Genomic DNA, 21,566 nt, shown 5'->3' with positions numbered 1-21,566 from the left:
CAAACAATGTAAATCAGCATAGACGGGCTAACAAATTGCATCGGTGTTATTACCCTAAGTAGGAATTCTGAATGTTCAAATAATAAGAGAGAAAGTTGAACTTTTTTTTAAGTATAAGTTATAATGATTTTTCTTTCTAAAAGAAAATGTCGCTATATACACTTTTTTTTATATCAAATCTGAAACCACCACAAAATCTTCCTTTTCCTGTTTTCCAAGCTGATCTCTCGGTGTTGTTTAACCAAAACGTTCACCTCTGTTTCATTTTTTTTTTTCCCTCTGTCCCCTGCTGGGTGATCAAGTTCGTCCGGTTTCTCACTCACTCACTTTTTTTTTTCCTTTACAGTATCACTCGCCACACCTCCGTCTGCCCCGCCACTTCCTGTTTCACATTCACCTTGGCCTGTCTCAGGTGAGCGTCCTCGCAGGTTGGAGAATTCCCCCGAAGAGCAGCCCTGCTGGGGTAAAGTTTCCCGACCGACTCGGGCGGACGGGGACAAAGTCCCTCCTTCTGTCCCATTCTTCTGCGGTTTAGTGTTACGACATTCTACCTGTCCAGGTGAACTGCACTCTTCATGAAGTCATGTAAGTATTTCTTTTTTCCTCCACCAACTCAACAAGTGTTACTATTCAAGACAAGTTGATTGAAGTTGTTCCAAATGCTTTCTGATTCTGGTTTGCTTTATTCATGTTGACATTGTGCATGTTTGCGACACAATGCTGTGATTTCATTGATCACTTTAAGGTTCTTGAAAGGTTCACCCAAAGCAGTCATTCCTTTACATTCCGTACCTGAATAGACAGGCAGGCTGTGCTTGCTTTGAAATCCTCCCTGAAGCCCTTTTGTATCATTTTAAAGCCTCTAAATTTGGGGACAGGCGCACGCGTTTAAAAAAAAAAAAAACGCTGCATTTTCATGTTGAGGCAAGTCTGGTTTACCGTGTTTGGGAATTAGACAGACTGAGGGCGTTTGGTAAAAAAAAAAAACTACCTTCCTGGAATTTTCTATGATTCAACAACATGCCTGAACAAAAAAGTGACTTGATTGCCTTTTGGCAGGCCTGATGTTAATTTGTTGCGTCGGGTAAATGTTTAGTTTCATGTCCAAGGAGAGCTGCTCGCTCATCCGTCAAATGCGCTGCCAAGTTAGCAGAAAAAAAAAAGCATTTTCAACGGACTTTGGTTTTGCTCTGTATTTTGAAGGCGTTTCCACATTGATCTCAGATGCTAGCTGCTTACGGCACCTCGTTAGCATCATTTTTCCGCGTCCTTATCTGCTTCCTGTGTTTACGTACATCTGCGCATCATTTCACATCACCCTGGGAAATTTCTGGGCACCATAAATACCAACGACTTCTCCAGAACAATGGAAAATTGTACCTCTTAACCACCAAGTACTCGCCGCTGCTATTTTAGCAAAGTGAAGTGTGGCTTAATTGCTCTTTGCTCTCCACTTTGGTTAACAGTCGAAAAATGGAAATGAGCTGACACGGCATAACACGATGAACTTGTGTGTTTCAGATCACCGCCTCAGATCTGTTAACCTAAGAAAAACAAATATGTGGTTGCTTTTTCCCACTTGAGCAGAATACTTGAATGATCTGGGCTGAAATAATTATCCAGACAGCACACACACAACGAAAGAGGGCGAAGCATAAACGTGTACGCTCCGAAACAAAGTGAAACATGAGCCTGTCACGCCAAGAGCCTTTCCATCGTTTTTGTTATCAACAAAACAAAGCAAGGTGTGATTACTTAGAGGGCTGAGTTATTGATTAAATGTCGGGAGTTCAAGTTGAACAACCGGTGGGGGTGTGTGCGCTTTGTGAAGGCACGCGTGTCGCCATGTGCATGCCTCTTATTTTTTTTTTAATAAAATATTTCTTGTTGTGTGTCATCCGTTCCACGGTGACGATTAAACTAAAAATATCGTGATCTGCGGGCTTAAAGCTTTTTAGGTTCAATCTGGACGGAATCCCGTTTGCACATTTGGCAGCAATTGAATCCAAATAATGGAAAATCCTATTTGGCCTTTTTACGCGTCATCAAATAAAGCTGTAATTTTGACAGTTGATACATTTCCTTGTTGACTGTTGAACGTGTAATGATGACAATGTGGCGCTACAAGTTGCAAACAAGTCCCGAAACCGAATGGCATCCCGTTGTCGGAACCCCATCGAGATGCCCGTTGCCAAGGTGACGTTTGTCTGACTGAGCCATCTGCTCGTGGCCTGTTTTCTGTATGACGTAAGTCTGAGTAGCAACACAACAGAGAGAATTAGCATGCTAGCTGCGTACATGTTATGAGAAGTTTCTGGATGTAAATCCGTTATTATTGATTTATACTTTTGGGTTATTGGTGTTCACGCTGTGTATCGAGTTCACTTCCTTAATGTGGTGTTGGTCCACTTTGGTCAACCACTCAACATTTCATCTTTGATTGATTCTTTTTCTAGCTAACTTCGATGTGTCCCACTTCTGTCCGCCTCATCGGATCTAAACGGAGTTTCAGCCTCGACTCACAATGGCGGAGGCCTCGGCGCCGCCTCTCGAAGACCCCTTTTGCCAAACGTGCCTGCAGCCGCTGGACCGAGAGTCAGACTCGCCGTGCGGACACACCCACTGTCAGGCGTGTCTCGCCAGCTACTCGTTGGAGAGCAACCTTTGCCCGACGTGCCGCGAGCCCCTGTCGCGGAACTTCAAGGAAGGTAGTCTGCGGATGAACAGAATGCTGGACGACGTGGCTGTGACTCAAGACCAGAACCCTGGTGACCTGGAGGACCACATGAACAACAGGTTGCAAAATAGGCAAGCTGGCAAGATATGAATCTGGCTTCTAATTCTTTGACTCCGAAACATTTTCAGTGGGCAGCCGGAACCTGCCGGGGCGACGGAGGATGAGCCACCTCCCCTCGTTTCCTCGCTGGATTCAGGCCGTCAGTCGCCGCGAGAAGACCTGTGCGCCTCGTGCGGCCACAGCCACCTGCTAGAGGAGAACCACGAATACATTTACAAAGAAGAGGTGGACACCGACCTGATGTGCCACATCTGCCTGCAGCCGCTCATCCGGCCGTTGGACACGCCTTGCGGGCACACCTACTGTCAGGAGTGCCTCACCAGCTTCCTGCTGGAGAGCGACTTCTGTCCGGTGTGCCGCGCACCGCTCATGCTGCAGAGCTGCAGGAAGCCCAGCCTGCTGGTGCACAAGCTGCTGGACAAGCTGACTGTGGTTTGCCCCTTCAAGGATCACTGCACTCAAGTCCTGGCCCGATGTGACGTGGCGGACCACATCAAAAGCAGGTAAGGAGGATGAGACTATCACAAGGCCTTTGGAGCAAACATTTAGGGCTCATACATACAACAAAAAATTGGTCCTGCCTTTTCAGCATACTTTTTTTTTTTTTTTACCTCCGACTACCCACTTTACTCTAAATTACCAAATTCTGGCTTCTGTGCCCAAAAGGGAAAACGTTCATCCAAACCAACACAGCCCCCTGTGTTTATCCAACATTAAGAGCACTGTGTTTTGATTTCCTCTCGGTCGGCCCGTGTTTTCATTAACGCTCATTAGCGCTAGGCTAGCCCGAAGGCCTCTGACATGATTAGTGCATCTCAGCAAGATTAGCGCACACGAGCGGGCGGCAGAGCCACAGAGGCTCACACACCGTTTGTTGAAAAAGAAAAAAAATCTTTTGGTCTTTGTGATTGTTGTTTCTTCCCCTGGGTGGCTCATTTGCATGAGATGGGACCACTTTTTCAAAAGAAGCTAGATTTAGAAACGGGGCAAAAAGTTGCATTGTAATTCGGGATCTTTGATTATTTAAACAAAAGCACGATGTACCTTGAAACGTTTTTGAGAAAGTTTTGGCGACTTTGACAACTTTGAGCGTGGCAATCAGCTAGCGAGTGACGAGCATGGGGTTAGCACTAGCAGCTAATGCTAGCATGTTTATCTTTGACAACTTTGAGCGTGGCAATCAGCTAGCGAGTGACGAGCGTGGGGTTAGCACTACCAGCTAATGTTAGCATGTTTATCTCCTCTTGTCACATTGTTGTGCTCGTCGCTATGTGGTGGGGGAGACAGATTCTCACGGTAACTCGGAATAGGAAGTAATTATAAACCGTTCTTGCGTATGACACCCCCCGCCACACTTCCCACAGTGGGGAGGGGCTGGCAACACGGTCAGGGAGCAATCTGGCAGCGATTCAAATGTTGTCATGGTTGAGACCGCCGTGCCGTGCCGCGCCATCTGGTCGCATTGCTGCTTTCACGCTTGTTGAATCCTGCTTGGTATCAGAGTGTTGACGAATAGTTATTCAAGGCACAAACACATGCAAAATGGACGCCGTCGGTTCTCGCCGCCGGCATTGACGGTTGATCGTGTCGGGACTTGCTTGGAATTCGGGTTCATTTCGTTTGGCTGCGAGTTGGCAGCGGTGCGCACAGCAGCGCAGTCGAACACTTAATTAGGGAATCATGTCGCTTCAGTCCAAAGAAAAAGCTCGGTCAAAGTCAATCAGTGGGCGAATAGAACGCCAAATGATGTGTTACTGAACTGTGATGATTCAATTCAGATCTTATTCGCTCAAAGTGATCGTAATATAGCAAGACGGCGGGATGATTATTGCGGCAAAGTAATAATCGGCCGCCGTGGGTGGGAAATTAACAAGGAAATTTGAGACGTGAAACGTTTTTGAGCATTAATGTAGAAACCTATTAAATGACTCCTCCAGGGACCTCGTGGCTTTCCGCACGCAAAGCGCGTCCCGTCGCAATTTCCATTTCGCCGCGTATACCCTGCGGACTCTTCAAATAGGGCAAGAAAACGTCACGTAACCAAAGCACGTCCACGCGGCCTCGTTTATTTACGCAGCATGAGATGGAGCCTGTGTGATATTTCAGATCATTAAAAACAAAATCAGCCAGTGTGTTAGCTGACAAAATCCAATTGCTTTAAGTTTCGCAGTTAAAATGGCAACTTTAGGAGCAAACTGGGCTCCATTTTCTTTTCATTAAAATGGGGTTCCATTGCACTATTTTGCTTTCCTGGTAAGAAGATAAAATTGTGTTTTTTTTGTGTTAACGCCGCACAGCAGCTCCCATCTTTTTTGGCACTTTGATTCCGTCTTGTGTTTGACTCCCGCAGGCTCTTTAGCACATCTACTTGATAAAGTAGGCAGGTTCATTCCAACCGTCACACCAATCCGCTGCACAGCGAGTGGTCCATCGATGAGAAGGACCGAGGGGGGGGGGGTGATTTCCTCGTCCTCCCGCTTTCTCTCCTCCCCTTCGTAGGCCAATGCAGAGGTTGCGCACGTGTGTGCGTTGGACCCGATGTCGGTGGATGTGTGTGAGGGAAGAGCCAATGGAAGCAACGTAGCAGGTAGCCCCCTCCTCCTGTCTCAATTTGGTCCGCTCCATCTCACCACCAGCACCCTCCCTCCTCCTCATTGGTTTCTGCTGCAGTATAAGTCACAGCCTGCGCGCTTGTCTCCAACACACACACGGGGATGGAGACAAACACACACGAGCACAAATCCTCTTACAACTGGCCGCTGCCCAGAGCAGATTAAACGAGGGAGGGGAGGGGGGGGCGGCTGCACATCTCCGATTGTAGTCCCAATGTGCCACCTTCCTCCTTTTTCTTCTTCCTGCACTTTGTCTTCTTCCTCCTGTAACCATAGCGGGACCCTCTTCTTTTTCATCTTCTTCTTCTTCCTCCAGCGTCCTCTGGCCGGCTTGAGGCAGAGGAGCAACCTGTCCGGCTCTGCGGGACGGCAAGGATTCATTCTGGAGAGATACGGGAGATGCGGTGGGGGTTAGCTTGGGGGTGGGGGTCTAGTGTAAAGTAGTGAAGGTGGAAGAGGAAGACGAGGAGGGGGGTGGGCAGGAGGGTGGTTGCGCTGGGGGGTGGTGGGGAGTAGTAGAAGAAAACGAAGAGGGAGCCAGAAGAGCGCGGCGAGGAGCCAGCAGAGCAGGGAAGGGAAGGGAAGGAGGTGACCATGAAGGCTCTGTTGCTGCTGGTTCTGCCTTGGCTCAGCCCGGCCAACTACACTGACAATTTGGGCAACCTGCACATCCTCTATTCCGAGCTGTGAGTACAAAACCCCTCATGCCGTCAAACCATAACATCAACAACACCCCACCTGACCTGCCCCCCCCCACCCCCCACCATCCTCCTCCCATTCCACACCACTCATCCATGATTGTGTGGAAACAATGTGTTTAGCCTCAAATATCCTCCTGGCCATACGTGACGACAAGCGGGGGGGGGGGGGCGCATATCGTAGACGTCTGCAGCTAGCGCATTGTGCTCTCCAGGACTCTTTGGATGCTGCAGAGAACCACAAAACTGCCACCGAGCCAGCCTTGATGTTGCGCTTTTAATCAACACGGCAGCTTAACGAGTTTTGATAACAAAATGCACATTTGGGTTCCACGCTGAAAGAGTGGATAAGACGTCTGGAGATTTGGGCTTTGAAACTTGGCTCTCTGTTTTTGCATGCGTTTCTCTCCGTACTCTTCCTTAAACATTGTCCCCAAAAAAATTTACATTAGCTTCATTAAGGACTCCATCCATTAAATGTGACTATGAATGTTTGTTGATTGTAAATGGGTCCTGCGAATGGCTGGCAAAAAGTCCAAGGCGGACCCAGATTCTCACCCAATCAGCCATGATGGGCTCCTGAATACTGATCATGGTCCAGCTCACCTGTGACCCAAATGACGACACACAATATTAATAGAGGATTTATTACAGGGGTGTCAAATTTATTTTTGTCGCGGGCTGCATTGTAGTCATAGATTCCTTCGCAGGGCCATTATAACCATCAACCCAAATAAATATTACTTCTCATATTATATACAGTATAGAATACACAACAAACTGATGAATAACTAGTTTTGAAATCGGAGACTAGTAAGAACTGTTCAAATAAAATAAAAAAAGAATGGTAATAAAAATTGCTAGCAACAGCTCTATTTTTTTAAAAGTGAAGACAATTTGCAATTTTAGTATTGACACTTAAAGTCGATGCACAATTTGCCTTCGCGGGCCAAATATAATTACTGCAGGCCAAAATTGGCCCACGGGCCAGAGTTTGACACCCTGATTTATTAGCAAAATTGCTTTTGCTGACAAATCACCTCCAAATTATTTCGCCAAATGTTAGCAAACTCCTATTAAGGTCTTGAATGGGAGTCCGGCCGTGTACCCCGCCCGTTTCCCAAGAAGTCCACTCAGTCGACCGTCAGATGACATTAGATGAGAGGGTAGAAGGTCACGTCCTGTGCGTTTTTTCTCCTCCATCTGCCCGCACATACGCCCGCTTGGCTTCTAATAGTGCCCACTTACTGTATGTGGGTCAGTTGGAGCGCGGCGAGCTTAGGGGCAAATCGTCACAGTCGACGATGGGAAGCGTCCGCCTCTCGTGACAGCCGCCATCGCTCCGTGATGACGGACAAAAGCGGACGTCGTGTTTTTCCGGTTGGCCGGAGAGCGTGGTCGCGTTCCATTTTTCTTCGTCTTCCGTGCTGACAGCAATCGTTTCGCTCCGTTAAATAATCAACTGTTTGTAGATTAGCGCCATCTACAGGGCTGTGGTTTAATGTAAGTAAACCCCAAAAAAAAAAAAAAAAAAATTTCTCTCCCAACGTCTTCTCCACCCTTCATGCCGCATCTGCACGGTGTTTGATCACGCTTCAGCCTGGACGCACCCTAACGGGATTAGCAACCCGGAAGGCACGCGCTAGCTACATCCCAACTGTACGAGTCACTGATTTCACGGCAGAAGTTCCGAGTCAAAGGCTCTGAGCACCTCATGACTCAATCGCTCAACTAATTAGACTTTTTGTCCGGGCCCCCGTCTCGTTCTATCCAGACGTATGGACGGCTAAGGCCTTATGTAATCCGTCACCCGACACCTCAACTATCCTCAAGTTTGAATCTCATGCAGTTGAGTGGATCGATTCCAGCTCTCATAAATGAATCAAAGAATCCAAGTTAATGTCGCTTGCTGACGTAAAACAGACGTGTGCGCACACGCAGGGCATCTGAATCATGCATGCTGCGTTCACTTATTCATGCGGTGAAGTGAGCGGCGGGTCAGACGAGGAGTGACGTCGTTTGTACCCTCGTTATGTCACCTCGGTTTAAGCCGTCGTTTTGTTTCCGACGCCCTGGCGAGTGGGAAAGGAGAGCCGGGCTCGTCAATAAACTTCTCCGTATTTCCTCCCAAATGCTTTAATATCAGCTCCTGAATCATTCGAGGGCTTTTTATCACCCAGATGGCTTAAGAAGGTTAAATCTGTTGACCCCCCTCCCCGCCTGCAAATGTCGGCCTTTCCTCATCGCTCCTTTTTGGCTCGTCTGCAACAGCGTAAGTGACAAGCGGCGGCCGGCGTTAATCCCTCACGCGAGTCAGCGCCGAGGCTTCGGGGTCAGGGTTGGCCGCCTGGCAGCACGTGGGGGGTCACTGAGTCACGTGAGATGGAGCCCCAAGCATGGGCCTGAGAGGATTACAACAGTTCAAGTCAGGGAAATTGGCCACGGTTGAGGTGGACAAAATCATCGTGACAAAAGAGTACAGTGGATGCTGACAAACTGCCTCGAGCGGATCGGTTCACATAGCGGACTGAGATTCGTGCGATCACGATGGCTTCCAGTGCGATCAGGAGGCCAGCGCCTCTCATGATTGGACATATTGATTGGGCGGGAAAGCCATGACTCAGTTGACCCAGCGCACCAAATCTGCTCTGCGCCTTGCAAAGAAAAATAGACAGCAGACACTTGCACTGCTTTTTTGTATTTGGGTCACGCTGCATCCCGTGCAGCAGATGGGACCGACATGCGGATCCAATCGACACGCCTCCTTCTGATAAACACCTCTCTAATTCGCCATTAACGGGATTACGCCGCCGTTATCACTCCCGAGAGCCGTTCCGGCGCAACTTTGAGCATCTGCTGCATTGCTGAGACGAGCATGTGATGAAAAAACTAACCTAGGACAAAATTTGGGTTTCAAAAATAGATTTTTCTGCACAGTATTGCGCCATTTTTCTATCTGCATTGGAGTTCCTGTTGGCGGTTTCTCCCATGCAAATTCCTTCTCATTGTTTTTCGCACATTCTTCCATGAGAAATAGCCGCAGGCGTCCTCTGGGCTGGCAGAGACACCGCAGATGTTTTTCCCCCCCTTTATTTTATTTTATTTATTTCACCCCCACTCAGCTTTTTACGTGTCAGGTGTCGTTGATGTATTTTCCCAGCGCTTGGGAAAATTGGCTGTCAGTCTTAAATTGGCAACGACGTCCGTTGATTTTTACGATCGATGAATTTGAGACGGGGGAAGCGGCGGAGTGCTCTTCGAGGATTTGCGTGTCGATTTGTTGTCGACGGGCGGCAGACAAAAGACGCAAATATTTTAAGGTGATGACGTGTGGAAAGATAACGTGAAGCGTATTTGCTAGAGAGAAACAAGTACGATGGCCTCGTGTCTTGTCAGCTTACGCGTTTTCCTTAAAATGGCATTAAATTAATGGTAATTGGCTCTCCATAATGGGGAACTGGTGTAAAATCTCTTATTTTATATTTGACTTGTTTCTACAATGATAAACGGTGACGACATTTTCTCCTTTTTAAATTTAACATCTGTAACGGTGGACAGATGAGAGATTTTCTCGTCTTTAAACAACCTTCCAGGCCTTCCTGCGGGTTGTGAGAATGCGACTCTTTTCACCCGCCGTCATCTCGACAGCTGCGATGGTGGTTAGTGTATAGTGTGTGTGTGGGGGGTGTTAATTTGCGACATGGTGTCGGTCGTCAGCCAGGGAGCGGAGAGTATGTGGGTTAGTACGGATAATCCATTCGCGCCCCAAAGAGGATTGCAGAGTCTCGCAGGCTTTGATGACTTGTGAGCCGGCTGTTTATTTCCCAGCGCAAGAATATGGCAGTTTGTGTCACATCCAGGCACGCCCCAGAGCATTGTGGGTAATTGTGACTGCACTTGGAGACCGGGCGCCGGGTATCTTTCGCGCCTCATCCCGTCCAGCATCTGAGGAATGATGCGAGGACGAGGCCAGCCGAGGATACGGCGGCGCTAATAACAAGCATCCACTGAGCCGCCTGGGGGAGACGAACAATGATGTTTGTCGCGCAGATGTTTTGCGATGTTTATTTTAGTGCGGCATAACGGAGGGAAAATTAAAATATCTCAAAGTGACTGGCAATCTTCGCCGGCATCCATTCTGCAGCGGCAGACACCATTCAGTCAGTCATGCTTTTCTCGCTAAAATATATATATAAACAAAATGTAGACATCAATATGACTGCTTGAAAGACCCCGTCCCCTTAAGATACAAGACAAAGTTATTAATAAACACATTTTCACTTCAAACAAGCACCAACTGTGCTGTGAAGCTGATTTTCCTTGTGAAGTGTCACTAAATATATTCTCTTTGCCTGTTCAAGACATATTATGCAAATTTCTTCACACCAGTTTAGCTCATTCCGCGAGCTTTGAAATGAATAGAATTTCGACTTTTTTGTTTTTGCCATGTTTTTGATGAGTAGGAAAAATGTTTTGTAATAAAATAAAAGAATGTAAGTATATAAAGCGTAAATGTAAAATTTGTGTATTTTTCCATATATACTACTTAAGGACTATATTCATGAATTAAGACAGTGGCGGCGCTAATGGGGTTGCTGCGAGGGCACTGGCCTCCCCTGAATTTGAAATATGCTTGGACCTCCAGGTGCCAAGGAAGATTGATGGTTGCCATTTTTTTTTCTGGGATGTTTTTTTCCAAAATTTCCACCCATCCCCCATGGGGGACTTAATGAATCTTCATCAGCATTTTTTGTTTAGTTTTGCGGACACCCTGAGATATCCATTGCTCCCCCAGGAAAAAAATCCTCGCTCCGCCAGTGACAGAAACGCCTCTGCTAAAGACGTTTCCCTGCTGCTTGTGTCCTACGGAGCATCGAGACTGCACTGGCACCCCCCACTTTCTCTGAAGTGGATTGACACATTGCTCTATTCAACCACTTTAGCAGGTTAACTTCCATGTTGCCGCAGCGACATGCTTGATGGCATTCAATTTACTAACTGAACGAGCAGGAATAACTCTCGGAAGCAGGCCCCGGCAGTGTTACGTAAGAGTGCGGCGGCTCGATGCGATCGATGGCGACTCAGGAAGGGGGGGGGGGGGGTCTTTGTGTAAAGCTCCTTCCACCTTGCTGTGTGATCTGTAACTGAAAGTAAAAGATGTCAGTGATATGTAGAGGCAAAGGATCATTTTTTCCCGAGTGAAATTTGGACACAGTCAGGTCAGCCAGTTCTCTGCAGGCCTTCGCTTTGTCTTATTTTTGATTTTTTTTTTCTTACCCCCCGTCCTTGGGCCCAGAGAATGGATTTTTCTTCTCCGAGTTTGGGTTTGATCCAGCTCATTACGGCCCAGTTAATGTCCACGCTGATGGCTCCGCAGAGACGAGTGGAGGGAGGCGAGGCGGAGCTATTTTCTGTCTCAGATGAAAAAGTAGATGGAGGGGGAAAATGGATTTGCTGGCATTGTGCTACCTGGCTCTGAAAAATCTGTTTACACTGTGGTTGTCTGTCGTATTTGTCTTGGGAGTATTTGGGACCCCTAAACTACATAACAGGAAGTCTGCTCTTTTTTTTTTACTGTGATTGTGTTGCACTGAAGGCAATAGTTAGTTTTTTTTATACATATTTCTCCTTTAAGTTAGTTAAAGGTAGAGTGGTTACATAATGATCTTCGAATTTAATTTGTTAACGTTTTTTTTTTAAATTGTGTCATTGATGACGTCGTATCTACAGATGTCACTTCCTGTTTCGCTCTTTCTGGTTTGATCGCGATCGCAAGTAGAGTGGACTTTGGCGAAATGTGTGGTTTATTGGGACATTTGGAAATTGTTCGTTTTTGTAACAATTGTCGACTATTGTTGAAAAAAAAGGACTCAATGACGCCCACTGCTGGCAACCGGATTCAATTACCTTTCATGGTAAGAATGTGTACCATTTTGCGTGGATAAGGTGAATTTCGGTATCTTAATTGTGTACAGAGACTGATTATTTTGTATTATCTTATTTCATTTGTTTTTACCAGCTCAATCTTGTCTTCATTGACTCGCGTTTGAAAATACTGCACGAGAACACCATGCAGTGACCTTTTCAATTCCCCCTCGTGAATTTATTGACTTTTACCCAGAGCAACTTCTTGGACACATTATTCATAACAAAAGATTCATGAAAATATCACCCACGCATAATTTGTCCGACATATCGTCTGACACGCCCCCCCCCTCTTTTTCGATTAAGGTGTAAAGGCGCCTCTCACTATGGACTCTCGGCGGACAGGAAGCGACGCTCTCAAGAGGGCGAGTGCACCGACAGCACATCGGAACTCACCATCGCCACGTTGCCCGGCGACGGCCCGGCATCCGCCGCCGTGGCCCTGCTGTCAGACGAGGCGGGTCTGGTCAACCCGGCCTTCGACGCCAGCATGGAAGAACACAGCCAGTCGGGCAGCACCGGCAGCCTGGCGGCCCGCTGCAGCAGCAAGAAGAGTGAGTGTGAGTTACACATCTTGACAAAGTCTTTCATTTCGATTTCAAGGTCCTTTTAGCCTAGATCTACGATCTTGGTTACAATCGATCAACTTAGATAAATCACTATTTTGCCCAATAAGCACATTACTTCGTCAAAGAGAATAAAAATCAAAGTTGATGGAGTTTAAATATAGCCAGTGCTAGCATGCGTTTGAAGTGACAACATTTCCCACCTGAACGCCGTCAAAAGTCCCCACCCATAAGTTGAGCGTTCAGTCATGGGGGACTCCAAATGACGTCGAGCAGCACTTTATCGTGCGCGTCACCAGCGCTGAGCAAGCTGTCACGGCCAGCAGCCACCGCAGCTTTTAAAGAATAATGCGGCTGTCAGGAGCCATCGCATCTCCTCCGTTCCGTGCAGGGCGGCTAGGGAGCGGTGAGTGATGTGGGGGGCGGGGAGGTTACGCTTTTTGCTTTCTTTTTAAAGTTTTTCTTAAACTTTTGAAAAATTATACTAAGCCAAATAATGTTACCAGAATGAAGTTCATAAAAGTTCCAAGACCTACGTCATATTTGAAGCCCAAACATCTCAGAGTTTTCCCCTTCAATGTGACCATCAACATGGGGATGAGGGTGTTATCGTTACGCAAGCATAGCACAAATCGAGTCGGCTAATTACAAATGTGTATTTTTGGGACTTCCACAATGTATCCTCCAAGGGTTTCCATTTGATTTCAGGATTTGTGGTTAACCAATCAGGTGCAAACCTCCTTAGCCCCTTTGCAGACATGTCCGGGCATGTTGTCTCCTGGTGTCTATAAAGTCCCACTCAGCCTCACTCTTCAAACTGCCTTTTCCAGTGCGGAGTCGTTCTTTCCGAAGGCTCAACCGGGCGTTCAGCGTCCTGCGGAGGACCAAGAGCGGCACTGCCGTCAACCATGAGACCTTGGAAGAACGGGACAATGCCAGGAATTCCAGCGTGCCACAAGGAGGTACGGCACGGCATAGCGAGGAGTACCTTTTGGAATCTTTTTGCTTGTTATGCAGCAATGGATACCATTTAATCCCATTCCTCAGGCCTTCCTTGTTGGATTTTATTATGCTTTGAGATTTTCGTGTGCTCATTTTGGGCCAATTATGGAGATTGCCAGGAATTTTTAAGTCTTTTGACATTCTTGTACCGACTGCACAAGTTTTTTTTGTATAAAATAGTTGTACATATAATATATACAAACAGGGTTGAAGTTGTTTCGTGCCACTCTTACTTGTTGACTGTCAAAACAACAACAAAAAAACAATGAACTTTGTTTTAGCCAACATAATCGGAAATGCCACTAACGGTGGAGCAACACATGTAGACACACAATATAACCGGACTCACATGCATATTATTATTAAAATCAAATTAAACGTGTCTTTTGGAAACTGAGAATCTCCCACGACATTGTACAGACAGAATTTCCTCACCATTGGTAAAGTAAATGTGCTGAAACATTTATATTAGGACAGCTAATATGTTTTAAAAAATAAAAGCCAGTCGAGGTGACCACAACTGGCCAGCAAAGAGCCCAGAGGGAGAACTGCCTCATGTGCACTTTACGATTCCCCGAAGTGTATTTGTGACGCTCCCCCAGCTGAAACAAGGACGGTGACACGGCTCCGAGCCCAAGCAGATGTTCCTTTTAATAATTCAGCTGCACGTTGCGTAAGAGTTGGTCGCGGGAGGCGAAATCAGGACGTGGGGGAGAGCGTTCGCCCGAGGCGCTTTCGGACAGCCGCGGGATCTGGCGCAGAAATGTCTTCCTTTGTCAGTTACTTTGACGGAATGTCCCCGGGGAGGAAGCCACGTGCTACCTGCTGGACCCATTAGCCTTTGCTGATAATTAACTTGAAATGGGACATGTGTATCATTGACTGTGTAGACAGAGCGACACGGTGGACAAGTGGTCAGAACGTCTGCCTCACAGCCGTGGCCGATATAGTACCGTGCGCTAACCATCTTGAAGCAATACGCTCTCAAAATATTGACTCTGGAAACGGCAAAAGCGTAACACGACCGAGGGGGAACGGACAACACGCCGCGGAGGGACCAGAAGACATTTTTCATCTCGAAACAATAACTAAAAGCAGGGATGCATCATTTTGGTGGTCGAGGGCTCGTGGCGGCGGGCCAAAATCCACTTCTGTCACGCTGAGTTGTCTCAATTGGATAAAACTAACAATTCATTTTTTTGGATGCAGTGAAGCCCAGTTTTTTAGTTTTTAGGAATGTCCAAAATCAAGCAAATGACATCACTCGCAGAGGCTGAGCTGCACTGTTTTTGTTAACGCAATATGTTCCTCGTGGGAGGCAAGATTTGAAAAAGTTGAATGATGATGAATACGTTTCGAAATTGCAGCGCTGCACGCACAGCGAAATGAAGGATGTCTTTTTTTTCTTCCCAATCAGTGCTTGGAAAACGCTCCATTTTGCAACAACAACAACACTGGCGTGTAACAGCGGCGGAGATTTGTAGTTGGAGATCGTTCCCAAGCACATTGCGTACAGATGTAGGTGACTAATTGCACAAACATCAAGCGAGGACAACAAGCCAAGCGCCTTTTTGCTTTTTCTTGGCTCGTAGCGTTTTGTTTGAGTAACCTGAGGGAGTCGAGACAGCTGCTCCGCCATCTTCCCAAACTTCTCTCCTGTTTAACTTGGCTTTTTATTTCTTTGCAAAGTACAGCTGCACTCAAACTTTTCTTCTTCCCTCAGTGTTGGCTCTGCCTCAGCTCCACCACTTGATCCCCGACGGGGAAGTGACCAGTATCAAAATCACGCGGGCGGATCCGACCGAGCCGCTCGCCATCAGCATCGTCGGCGGCAACGAGACGCCGCTGGTGCGCATCCTCATTCAAGACATCTACAGGGAGGGGGTCATCGCTCGAGATGGCCGACTGCTCCCCGGGGACATGATCCTCAAGGTATCACCGTTATTTTAATCATCGAGGGATTCATTGAAAATAACGACAACGTTTGCCGATTTCGATCAGGTGAACGGCATCGACATCAGCAACGTGTCCCACTGCTACGCCGTGGCCACCCTCAAGCAGCCGTGCCAGCTCCTGCGCCTCACCATCCTCCGGGAACAGCGCCACCGCTACCGCCACCCGCACATGGCCGGCGTCGCCGAGGGCCACCCGTCGCACGGGCCGCCACATCAGCACCCCTTCCGGGACGACAACGTTCACGTGGTGCTGAGCAAAAGCGCGCCTGACGAGCAGCTGGGCATCAAGCTGGTGCGGCGGCCCGAGGAGCCCGGCCTCTACATCTTTGACCTGCTGGAGGGCGGCCTGGCGGCGCGTGACGGACAGCTGTGGGTCGGAGACCGCGTGCTGGCCATCAATGGACACGATCTGCGTTACGGAGCTCCGGAACATGCTGCTCTGCTCATACAGGTTGGTGAAGGGAACATGAATTGGTAGGTGCTGCTGTTTTGGTTAGCAATGTGTTTAAAATTGGATTAAAAAATGAATTAGACCTACTATCAATTACTTTCTGCCATGGGAAAAAAAGGAAGGTGTTTATTTGCTCAACTGGGAATTGAACAACGGCAGTATTGTTCCGTTTGCAAGCAGTATGAAAGGCCTCGGCCAGTTGTCGTTTCTTGCCAAATGGCGGTTAATTGCCGTGAAGTTGTTCAGGGTCTTCGGGCCTGAAGTTCTGACTGACTGGCTCTACCGGGTACTCCCTATTGGTCTTCCCGAGCTGGCACTTTCTGACAGATTAACAGCCAGCGGGCCTGAAATTAAATCAGGCCAATTAAGGCAATAATGGGCTCGGGTCTGGCTTATTAAGGAACCGAGCGCTGTGCTGCAGAGACTAGGGCGACTCTCGGAGGAGGTAAAGAGACAGAAACAGTCGGTTAGTCGTCAGGCAAAAGTGTGAATAAGTACGTGGGAGGTCATCAGATGGCAAATGCAAATTAGGGTAGAGTCGATCAAAAAATATATCTGGAAGGATGAAAATAATAAGGGTTTTCATCATAACCTTTTAGCTTAACGCTAACATGTAATGCAAACCCTCATCGATGAGCTAACGGAAATTAGCCGAACCATCATTACAAAGCTTACGTGCTTTCGCCAGGCGAGCGAGGAAGGCGTCCACTTCATCGTGTTCCGCCAGGTCTGCTTGCCCGCGCCCGACATCCTCCAAGAAGCTCCGTGGGCCCTGGACGGCCCACCGCCGTATTCCCCGGTGGACATTGAGCAGACACTGCTGGTCAGCTCACACTCAAATACAATATCCAAACATGAATGTGGACTTGATGGATTGCGAATCTCGTAGGACCAGAAGCCCGCCTGCTACGAGAAGACGGTGACGCTGAGCAAGGAGCCGTACGACTCGCTGGGCATGGCCGTCGCCGGTGGCATGTCAAGCCGCGGGTGGGACCTGCCCATCTACGTCACCAACGTGGACCCCGACGGAGTTGTCGGCCAGGAGGGTTCCATACGCAAAGGTAACATGAGGCTCCACCATTTTGTGAGCCGTACCGTCAGTCTGCGATGAACATAATAATTAAAAAAAAAAAAAAAACAATGTTGTGCTCTGTCTGGCACAATTTAATTGCAGCAGGCACTGCTGGTGGATTTGTGCCGTGTACCGATTGGCGAACACGCGTTTAATTATGAAAGTTAATCGGGCGGCGGCGGCGGTTCAGCGCTCTGCAAATTAACTCCAACCCAAGAAAGCGTTAGCATTAGCGTAGTACCAGGAAGGAATGGAACTGGCCAAGGAATCACTTTAAAACACGGGCGAGGGAGATTTTGCTGACTCGGCTCTCTTTAATGCATATGAATCATGTCATTGTGCCTGTGTGTGAATCTCTCTTTATGGGATGATGACATTTGCTTTTTCACCCTCCTTTTCTTTTTTTTTTTTTTAATATTTTTTGGGTGGAAGGAAATCCTAATAATTATCATCTCATGACTAACTCCATTCGTCCAACCATTGCTTTACAAATGCCTGACATGATTAAGCCAAGCCGAAAGCTACTTTTTCTTGCATTTTAGATTAAACGAGTCAATCTCACCCACAATTTAACAGGAGGCTGAATAAATATTCATGATGGCATTTGCATATGCTCGCACAGCAATTGTCCTTTGGCTGGCGGCTCGAAAGCACCTTTTGCTCTTTTCAAACGCACAGGTGGCGCTCGCGTTATATTTATGTAATATTTCACAGAGCTCGCCCTTCCCCTCGTCTCACCCCCCGCAGGCGACATCTTGCTCAACGTGAACGGCGTGGACCTGACGGGGGTGACGCGGAGCGAAGCCGTGGCCAATCTGAAGAACACCTCCTCGCCCGTGGTGCTCAAAGTCCTGGAGATGCGACCCCCCGATGAGGGTCTGCCAGAGGGCGAGCTGCCGCCCTGCCTGGCGTCCTCGCCCGACAGCAGCTCCAAGAGCCCGCTGCCCAACAACGACTACTCCCCGCTGTGGGTGTCGTGGCTGCAGCTGCCCAGGTTTGTCATTGCAGAAGTTGTTTGAAACACCACTTCGTGATAAAAGTCAAAAAACGGCCATTCTACGGAGGATAAAGAATGTATGACTATGAGTACTTACTACATTTATTGCTAAACATTTGTCTTCATGGCTCAAATGGATAAAACTGCATAAATGCTAATTAGCATTAAGCTAGCAGGCCTTTCTTATACATGTGTTTAGTTTGACAGTTAACTTCCAATGCTAACAGGGACCAACGGGAAAAGCAAAAATCCATCAAACCCCATTGACTCACACCTCAAATTAAAGGCAACAACAAAGGCTGTCTGGCTCCGATGTTATTATGCCAATACGTCCATGTGTGATGACACAATGACCCCAAAAATGTCCATTCAAAGACAGCGTCCCGCCCTCGGCTTTATCCCGCAGGCACTTGTACAGCTGCAAGGACATCGTGCTGCGACGGAGCATGTCGGGCAGCCTGGGGTTCAGCATTGTGGGGGGCCAGGAGGAAGTCAACTGCAACCAGTACTTTTTTATACGCTCTATCGTCAAGGGCACGCCAGCCTACAACGACGGCGGGATAAGGTAAGACTGGCGTCGGGATTTTCGCCGTCCGATTATTTACCCACGTGTCCGTTTGTAGGTGCGGCGACATCTTGCTGGAGGTGAACGGGAAGAGTACGTGGGGCATGACCCACATGGCGTTGGTACGTCTCCTCAAGGAACTTCGGGGAAGAATCACGTTGACCATCGTGTCGTGGCCGGGAAGCCTGATGTGAACGGACGTTTGAGACTGGACTTTTTTTTTTGTCTCTGGGAACGAGGACACAGAACGCTTGAGGTTCTACTACTGTAAATGTCAGGTGTGTATATAAAAAAAAAAAAATACAGAATGAAGCACTTGTACTACATCCGTTGATCACGTTGCCAAGTAGTCGTCTGTGTCGTTTGACTCGTTTCTTTCAGATTCAAAGGAAAAAAAAAAAAAAAGTGATGCTATTTAAATACCGTGATTAGGTGACTTTGTGGAAGCCTTACTCATTTTTCTTACTTTGAAGAGATTTCAGAAAAGTGACTCGGTTGCTGCGTATCCGTCGGAGGCCGTCCGCCGTGGTTGTTTGTGTTCCGCTTCGGCCCGTCTCGTATAACTGATATCGGTACACTCGGTTCAATGGTCAATAAAAAGACATTGAGAAAAACACAACGTCGGCACATCCGCTCACTTGATCTTTGAGTCGATTCCTTTCTCTTCTGACACCACCTCGCCGGGAAACGTTTTCCAGGTAAAGGATGTTCTTTTCCTCCCTCTGCTTTCCATCCTGTCTCTCATCCCATCCGACTGTCTCTTGAGGTTAACAAGCGGCCGTTCCCCCTGTCAAACGCTAAATATGGCCCACCACTGCACCAGGAGAACCTGCTGTTCCTAATATACCGGTGGACATGTTGCACACGTGTGTATCGGGTGAAAGTAAAAAGGAAATGATTCATAAAAAGAGAAGAGAAGAAAGTCCTTGACGGAAGAGAAAACATGAGCGTATGTTCTCTCAAGTTCTGAAGCGCTCCGGCCTTGGGCTCGGTCTACTCGCTGACCTCCAGCACGTGTAAATCCAAAGTGACACGTCGACGAGGGCGGGAAGGACGCCTCCGCCGCCGATAAAGAGCAAAGCGGAGGCGTTCGGTCGTCTATCCGCCTTATTTGGACGTTTGCGGTGACGCGGACGAGGGGAAACCCGGAGCAAGGACACAAAACGTAAACAGGAGAAGTTACAAATGTGGTTGTTTACGTCAAAGAACCTTACTAATTATCCCTCCTGTGACATCTTTGATCGTAACTCCCGTGACGACCCTGCTTTTGATACCATTTGGATAATTCATCATTTTTATTCATTCTATAAACATTTTGATCTTCAAATTGAACTTGATTTGACATTTTAAAGCTTCCATTGTATTAAATATCTTTTTTTTAAGACTCTTGAACATCTTAAATCTCAATCTCTCCATAAAAACAATCCCATAAATAAATCTCGATTTTAAATCTTTGGCTAAGACGTTTTGTGACGTTTAACGCGGTCTGTCGAGCAGCTGTGGCTGTCTGATCGTGAAAGCAATCTTGAATCTGTCGGCGCGCTCTATTCCGGGCTCATTCGATCCATGCGCGCTGGCGCTCAGCCCTCACACACGTACACAACATTCGGAAGACCCAAAGAGAACAATGCGAGCGGGAGTGCAGGAAAAATGGTGCTGGCATCACAAATCGCTATTCCTGCTCTTAAATTTTACAAACTGCTCCCGTTTGAGGCTGACTGAAGACATGTGGGCAGGAAATGACTGACTTGCAAAATGTATACTAAGTTCTCAGAATAACTTTATATTATATCCTTCACGTACAGAGCTAAAAAAAATATAGCTTTGCCGTAAAACTAGGTCAAATAAAATTGTAATTCTGACACCATTACTGTGTGTACTCTTTCAGCATCACCCTTAAAATGTAAATCACATTTTCAAGCCAAGGTGTTCATCGAAAGCCTCATTTGACTTTTTATCTGCGAGCGGCAGTGTTTGCAATATGCCTTTCGTTTGAGGAACCGCCAGAAGAAAGCAAGTGGGAGCGAGCCAACATACAAACAGATGAATCAAGAGAGCATAACAAAGCTCGCTCGTGTTTGAAGTGACTGGCCCCGTGTCAAAGGATCTCCAGCTGGCTGGCTGGATGGATGGATGGATGGATGGATAAGACTTTGGAGTCAACTGCAGGTGAAGTCCAGCTCCTCTAATGGAATGCTTCCCAGCGCACGTCGAGGTGAGTCCCATCACAAGCTATCCAATTTATCCTTCTATCTTACAAAACAGGAACTCGACAGTCTACGTGCTGTTTTTTCCCCTTAGTGCAAAGGGCTCTTTTGCAAAAAATAAAAAATAAATACCGTCCAAGGATGGCACAAAACTGCTAAACAAACTGGCATCATAGTTAAGTGCAGGAACTCATTTTTTTCACTTAAAATGTTAATATTTGTCCTGCCTATCATTTAAAAATCAGCTAAAAATTAGTGCAAGTGCAGGTATGTCTGCCATCTAGTGGTGACTGGTGATATTACAATTTTTCCCTTGATTTTCTTTTGGGATAATTTTTCATATTTTGTATTTTTCCTTCTTGTGGGATGTCCCTCCAGTTCCCACATCTTTTGAGGATATTTATCAGGTTGTAATGAACCCACACCCTCAAAAAAATCTTCATCCATTCACATCCACATTTTAAAGTGCTCGTTCTAATGCGGCATGACACTTGTGGGTCAAACGAGGGGAAGTGAGAGACCAATGTGCGTGCCAAACACACACGAGATATTTATAGATTGTTCTTTCCTCCATCCTAATGTCACCCATTACATGTGTGTGTGTGTCCTACATTTTACTTCACACATACACAACCGTATGTACCGTGGAGGTAATGTGTTCTCCTCTCCTGCCGTGACGAATGAAAGTGATCTTGGCTATTTTTAGCAAAGTTTTGTGT

General features: G+C 47.2%; 1 protein-coding gene and 1 long non-coding RNA gene across 4 annotated transcripts; both read left to right on the top strand.

Moving 5' to 3' along the window:
* Positions 1-372: 372 nt before the first annotated feature.
* On the top strand, positions 373-19,254 carry lnx1 (ligand of numb-protein X 1). Of its 3 annotated transcripts, none has more exons than XM_037249671.1 (12): positions 373-585; positions 2,457-2,796; positions 2,866-3,300; positions 12,339-12,586; positions 13,429-13,560; positions 15,324-15,532; positions 15,602-16,006; positions 16,695-16,829; positions 16,896-17,067; positions 17,826-18,072; positions 18,482-18,640; positions 18,699-19,254. In XM_037249671.1, exons 2-12 carry the CDS (start codon positions 2,525-2,527, stop codon positions 18,832-18,834), a joined length of 2,550 nt encoding a protein of 849 aa, XP_037105566.1. In that variant the 5' UTR covers positions 373-585; positions 2,457-2,524; the 3' UTR covers positions 18,835-19,254. The 3 variants fall into 3 exon arrangements, with proteins under 3 accessions (XP_037105566.1, XP_037105565.1, XP_037105567.1); XM_037249670.1 differs by having other exon boundaries at positions 12,339-12,592; XM_037249672.1 differs by lacking the exons at positions 373-585; positions 2,457-2,796; positions 2,866-3,300 and adding an exon at positions 5,886-6,095 and having other exon boundaries at positions 12,339-12,592.
* Positions 19,255-20,289: 1,035 nt separating this feature from the next.
* Positions 20,290-21,274, top strand: LOC119121770. The gene is made up of 2 exons (XR_005097761.1): positions 20,290-20,855; positions 20,942-21,274. It is a non-coding gene; the product is annotated as an uncharacterized LOC119121770 (long non-coding RNA).
* Positions 21,275-21,566: the final 292 nt, after the last annotated feature.

The sequence above is a fragment of the Syngnathus acus genome, chromosome 4 (genome assembly GCF_901709675.1).
Source record: "Syngnathus acus chromosome 4, fSynAcu1.2, whole genome shotgun sequence".
NCBI lineage: Eukaryota > Metazoa > Chordata > Actinopteri > Syngnathiformes > Syngnathidae > Syngnathus > Syngnathus acus.
This window is presented reverse-complemented; position numbering and strand designations above follow the sequence as displayed.

What these genes read in the sequence shown, in the direction of transcription:
- lnx1 (XM_037249670.1), top strand. Translation starts at nt 2,525, where the DNA reads ATGGCGGAGGCCTCGGCGCCGCCTCTCGAAGACCCCTTTTGCCAAACG. An exon ending in GAGGACCACATGAACAACAG is followed by an intron (nt 2,797 to 2,865) that starts GTTGCAAAATAG and finishes AAACATTTTCAG; the next exon opens with TGGGCAGCCGGAACCTGCCG. An exon ending in GCGGACCACATCAAAAGCAG is followed by an intron (nt 3,301 to 12,338) that starts GTAAGGAGGATG and finishes TTTTCGATTAAG; the next exon opens with GTGTAAAGGCGCCTCTCACT.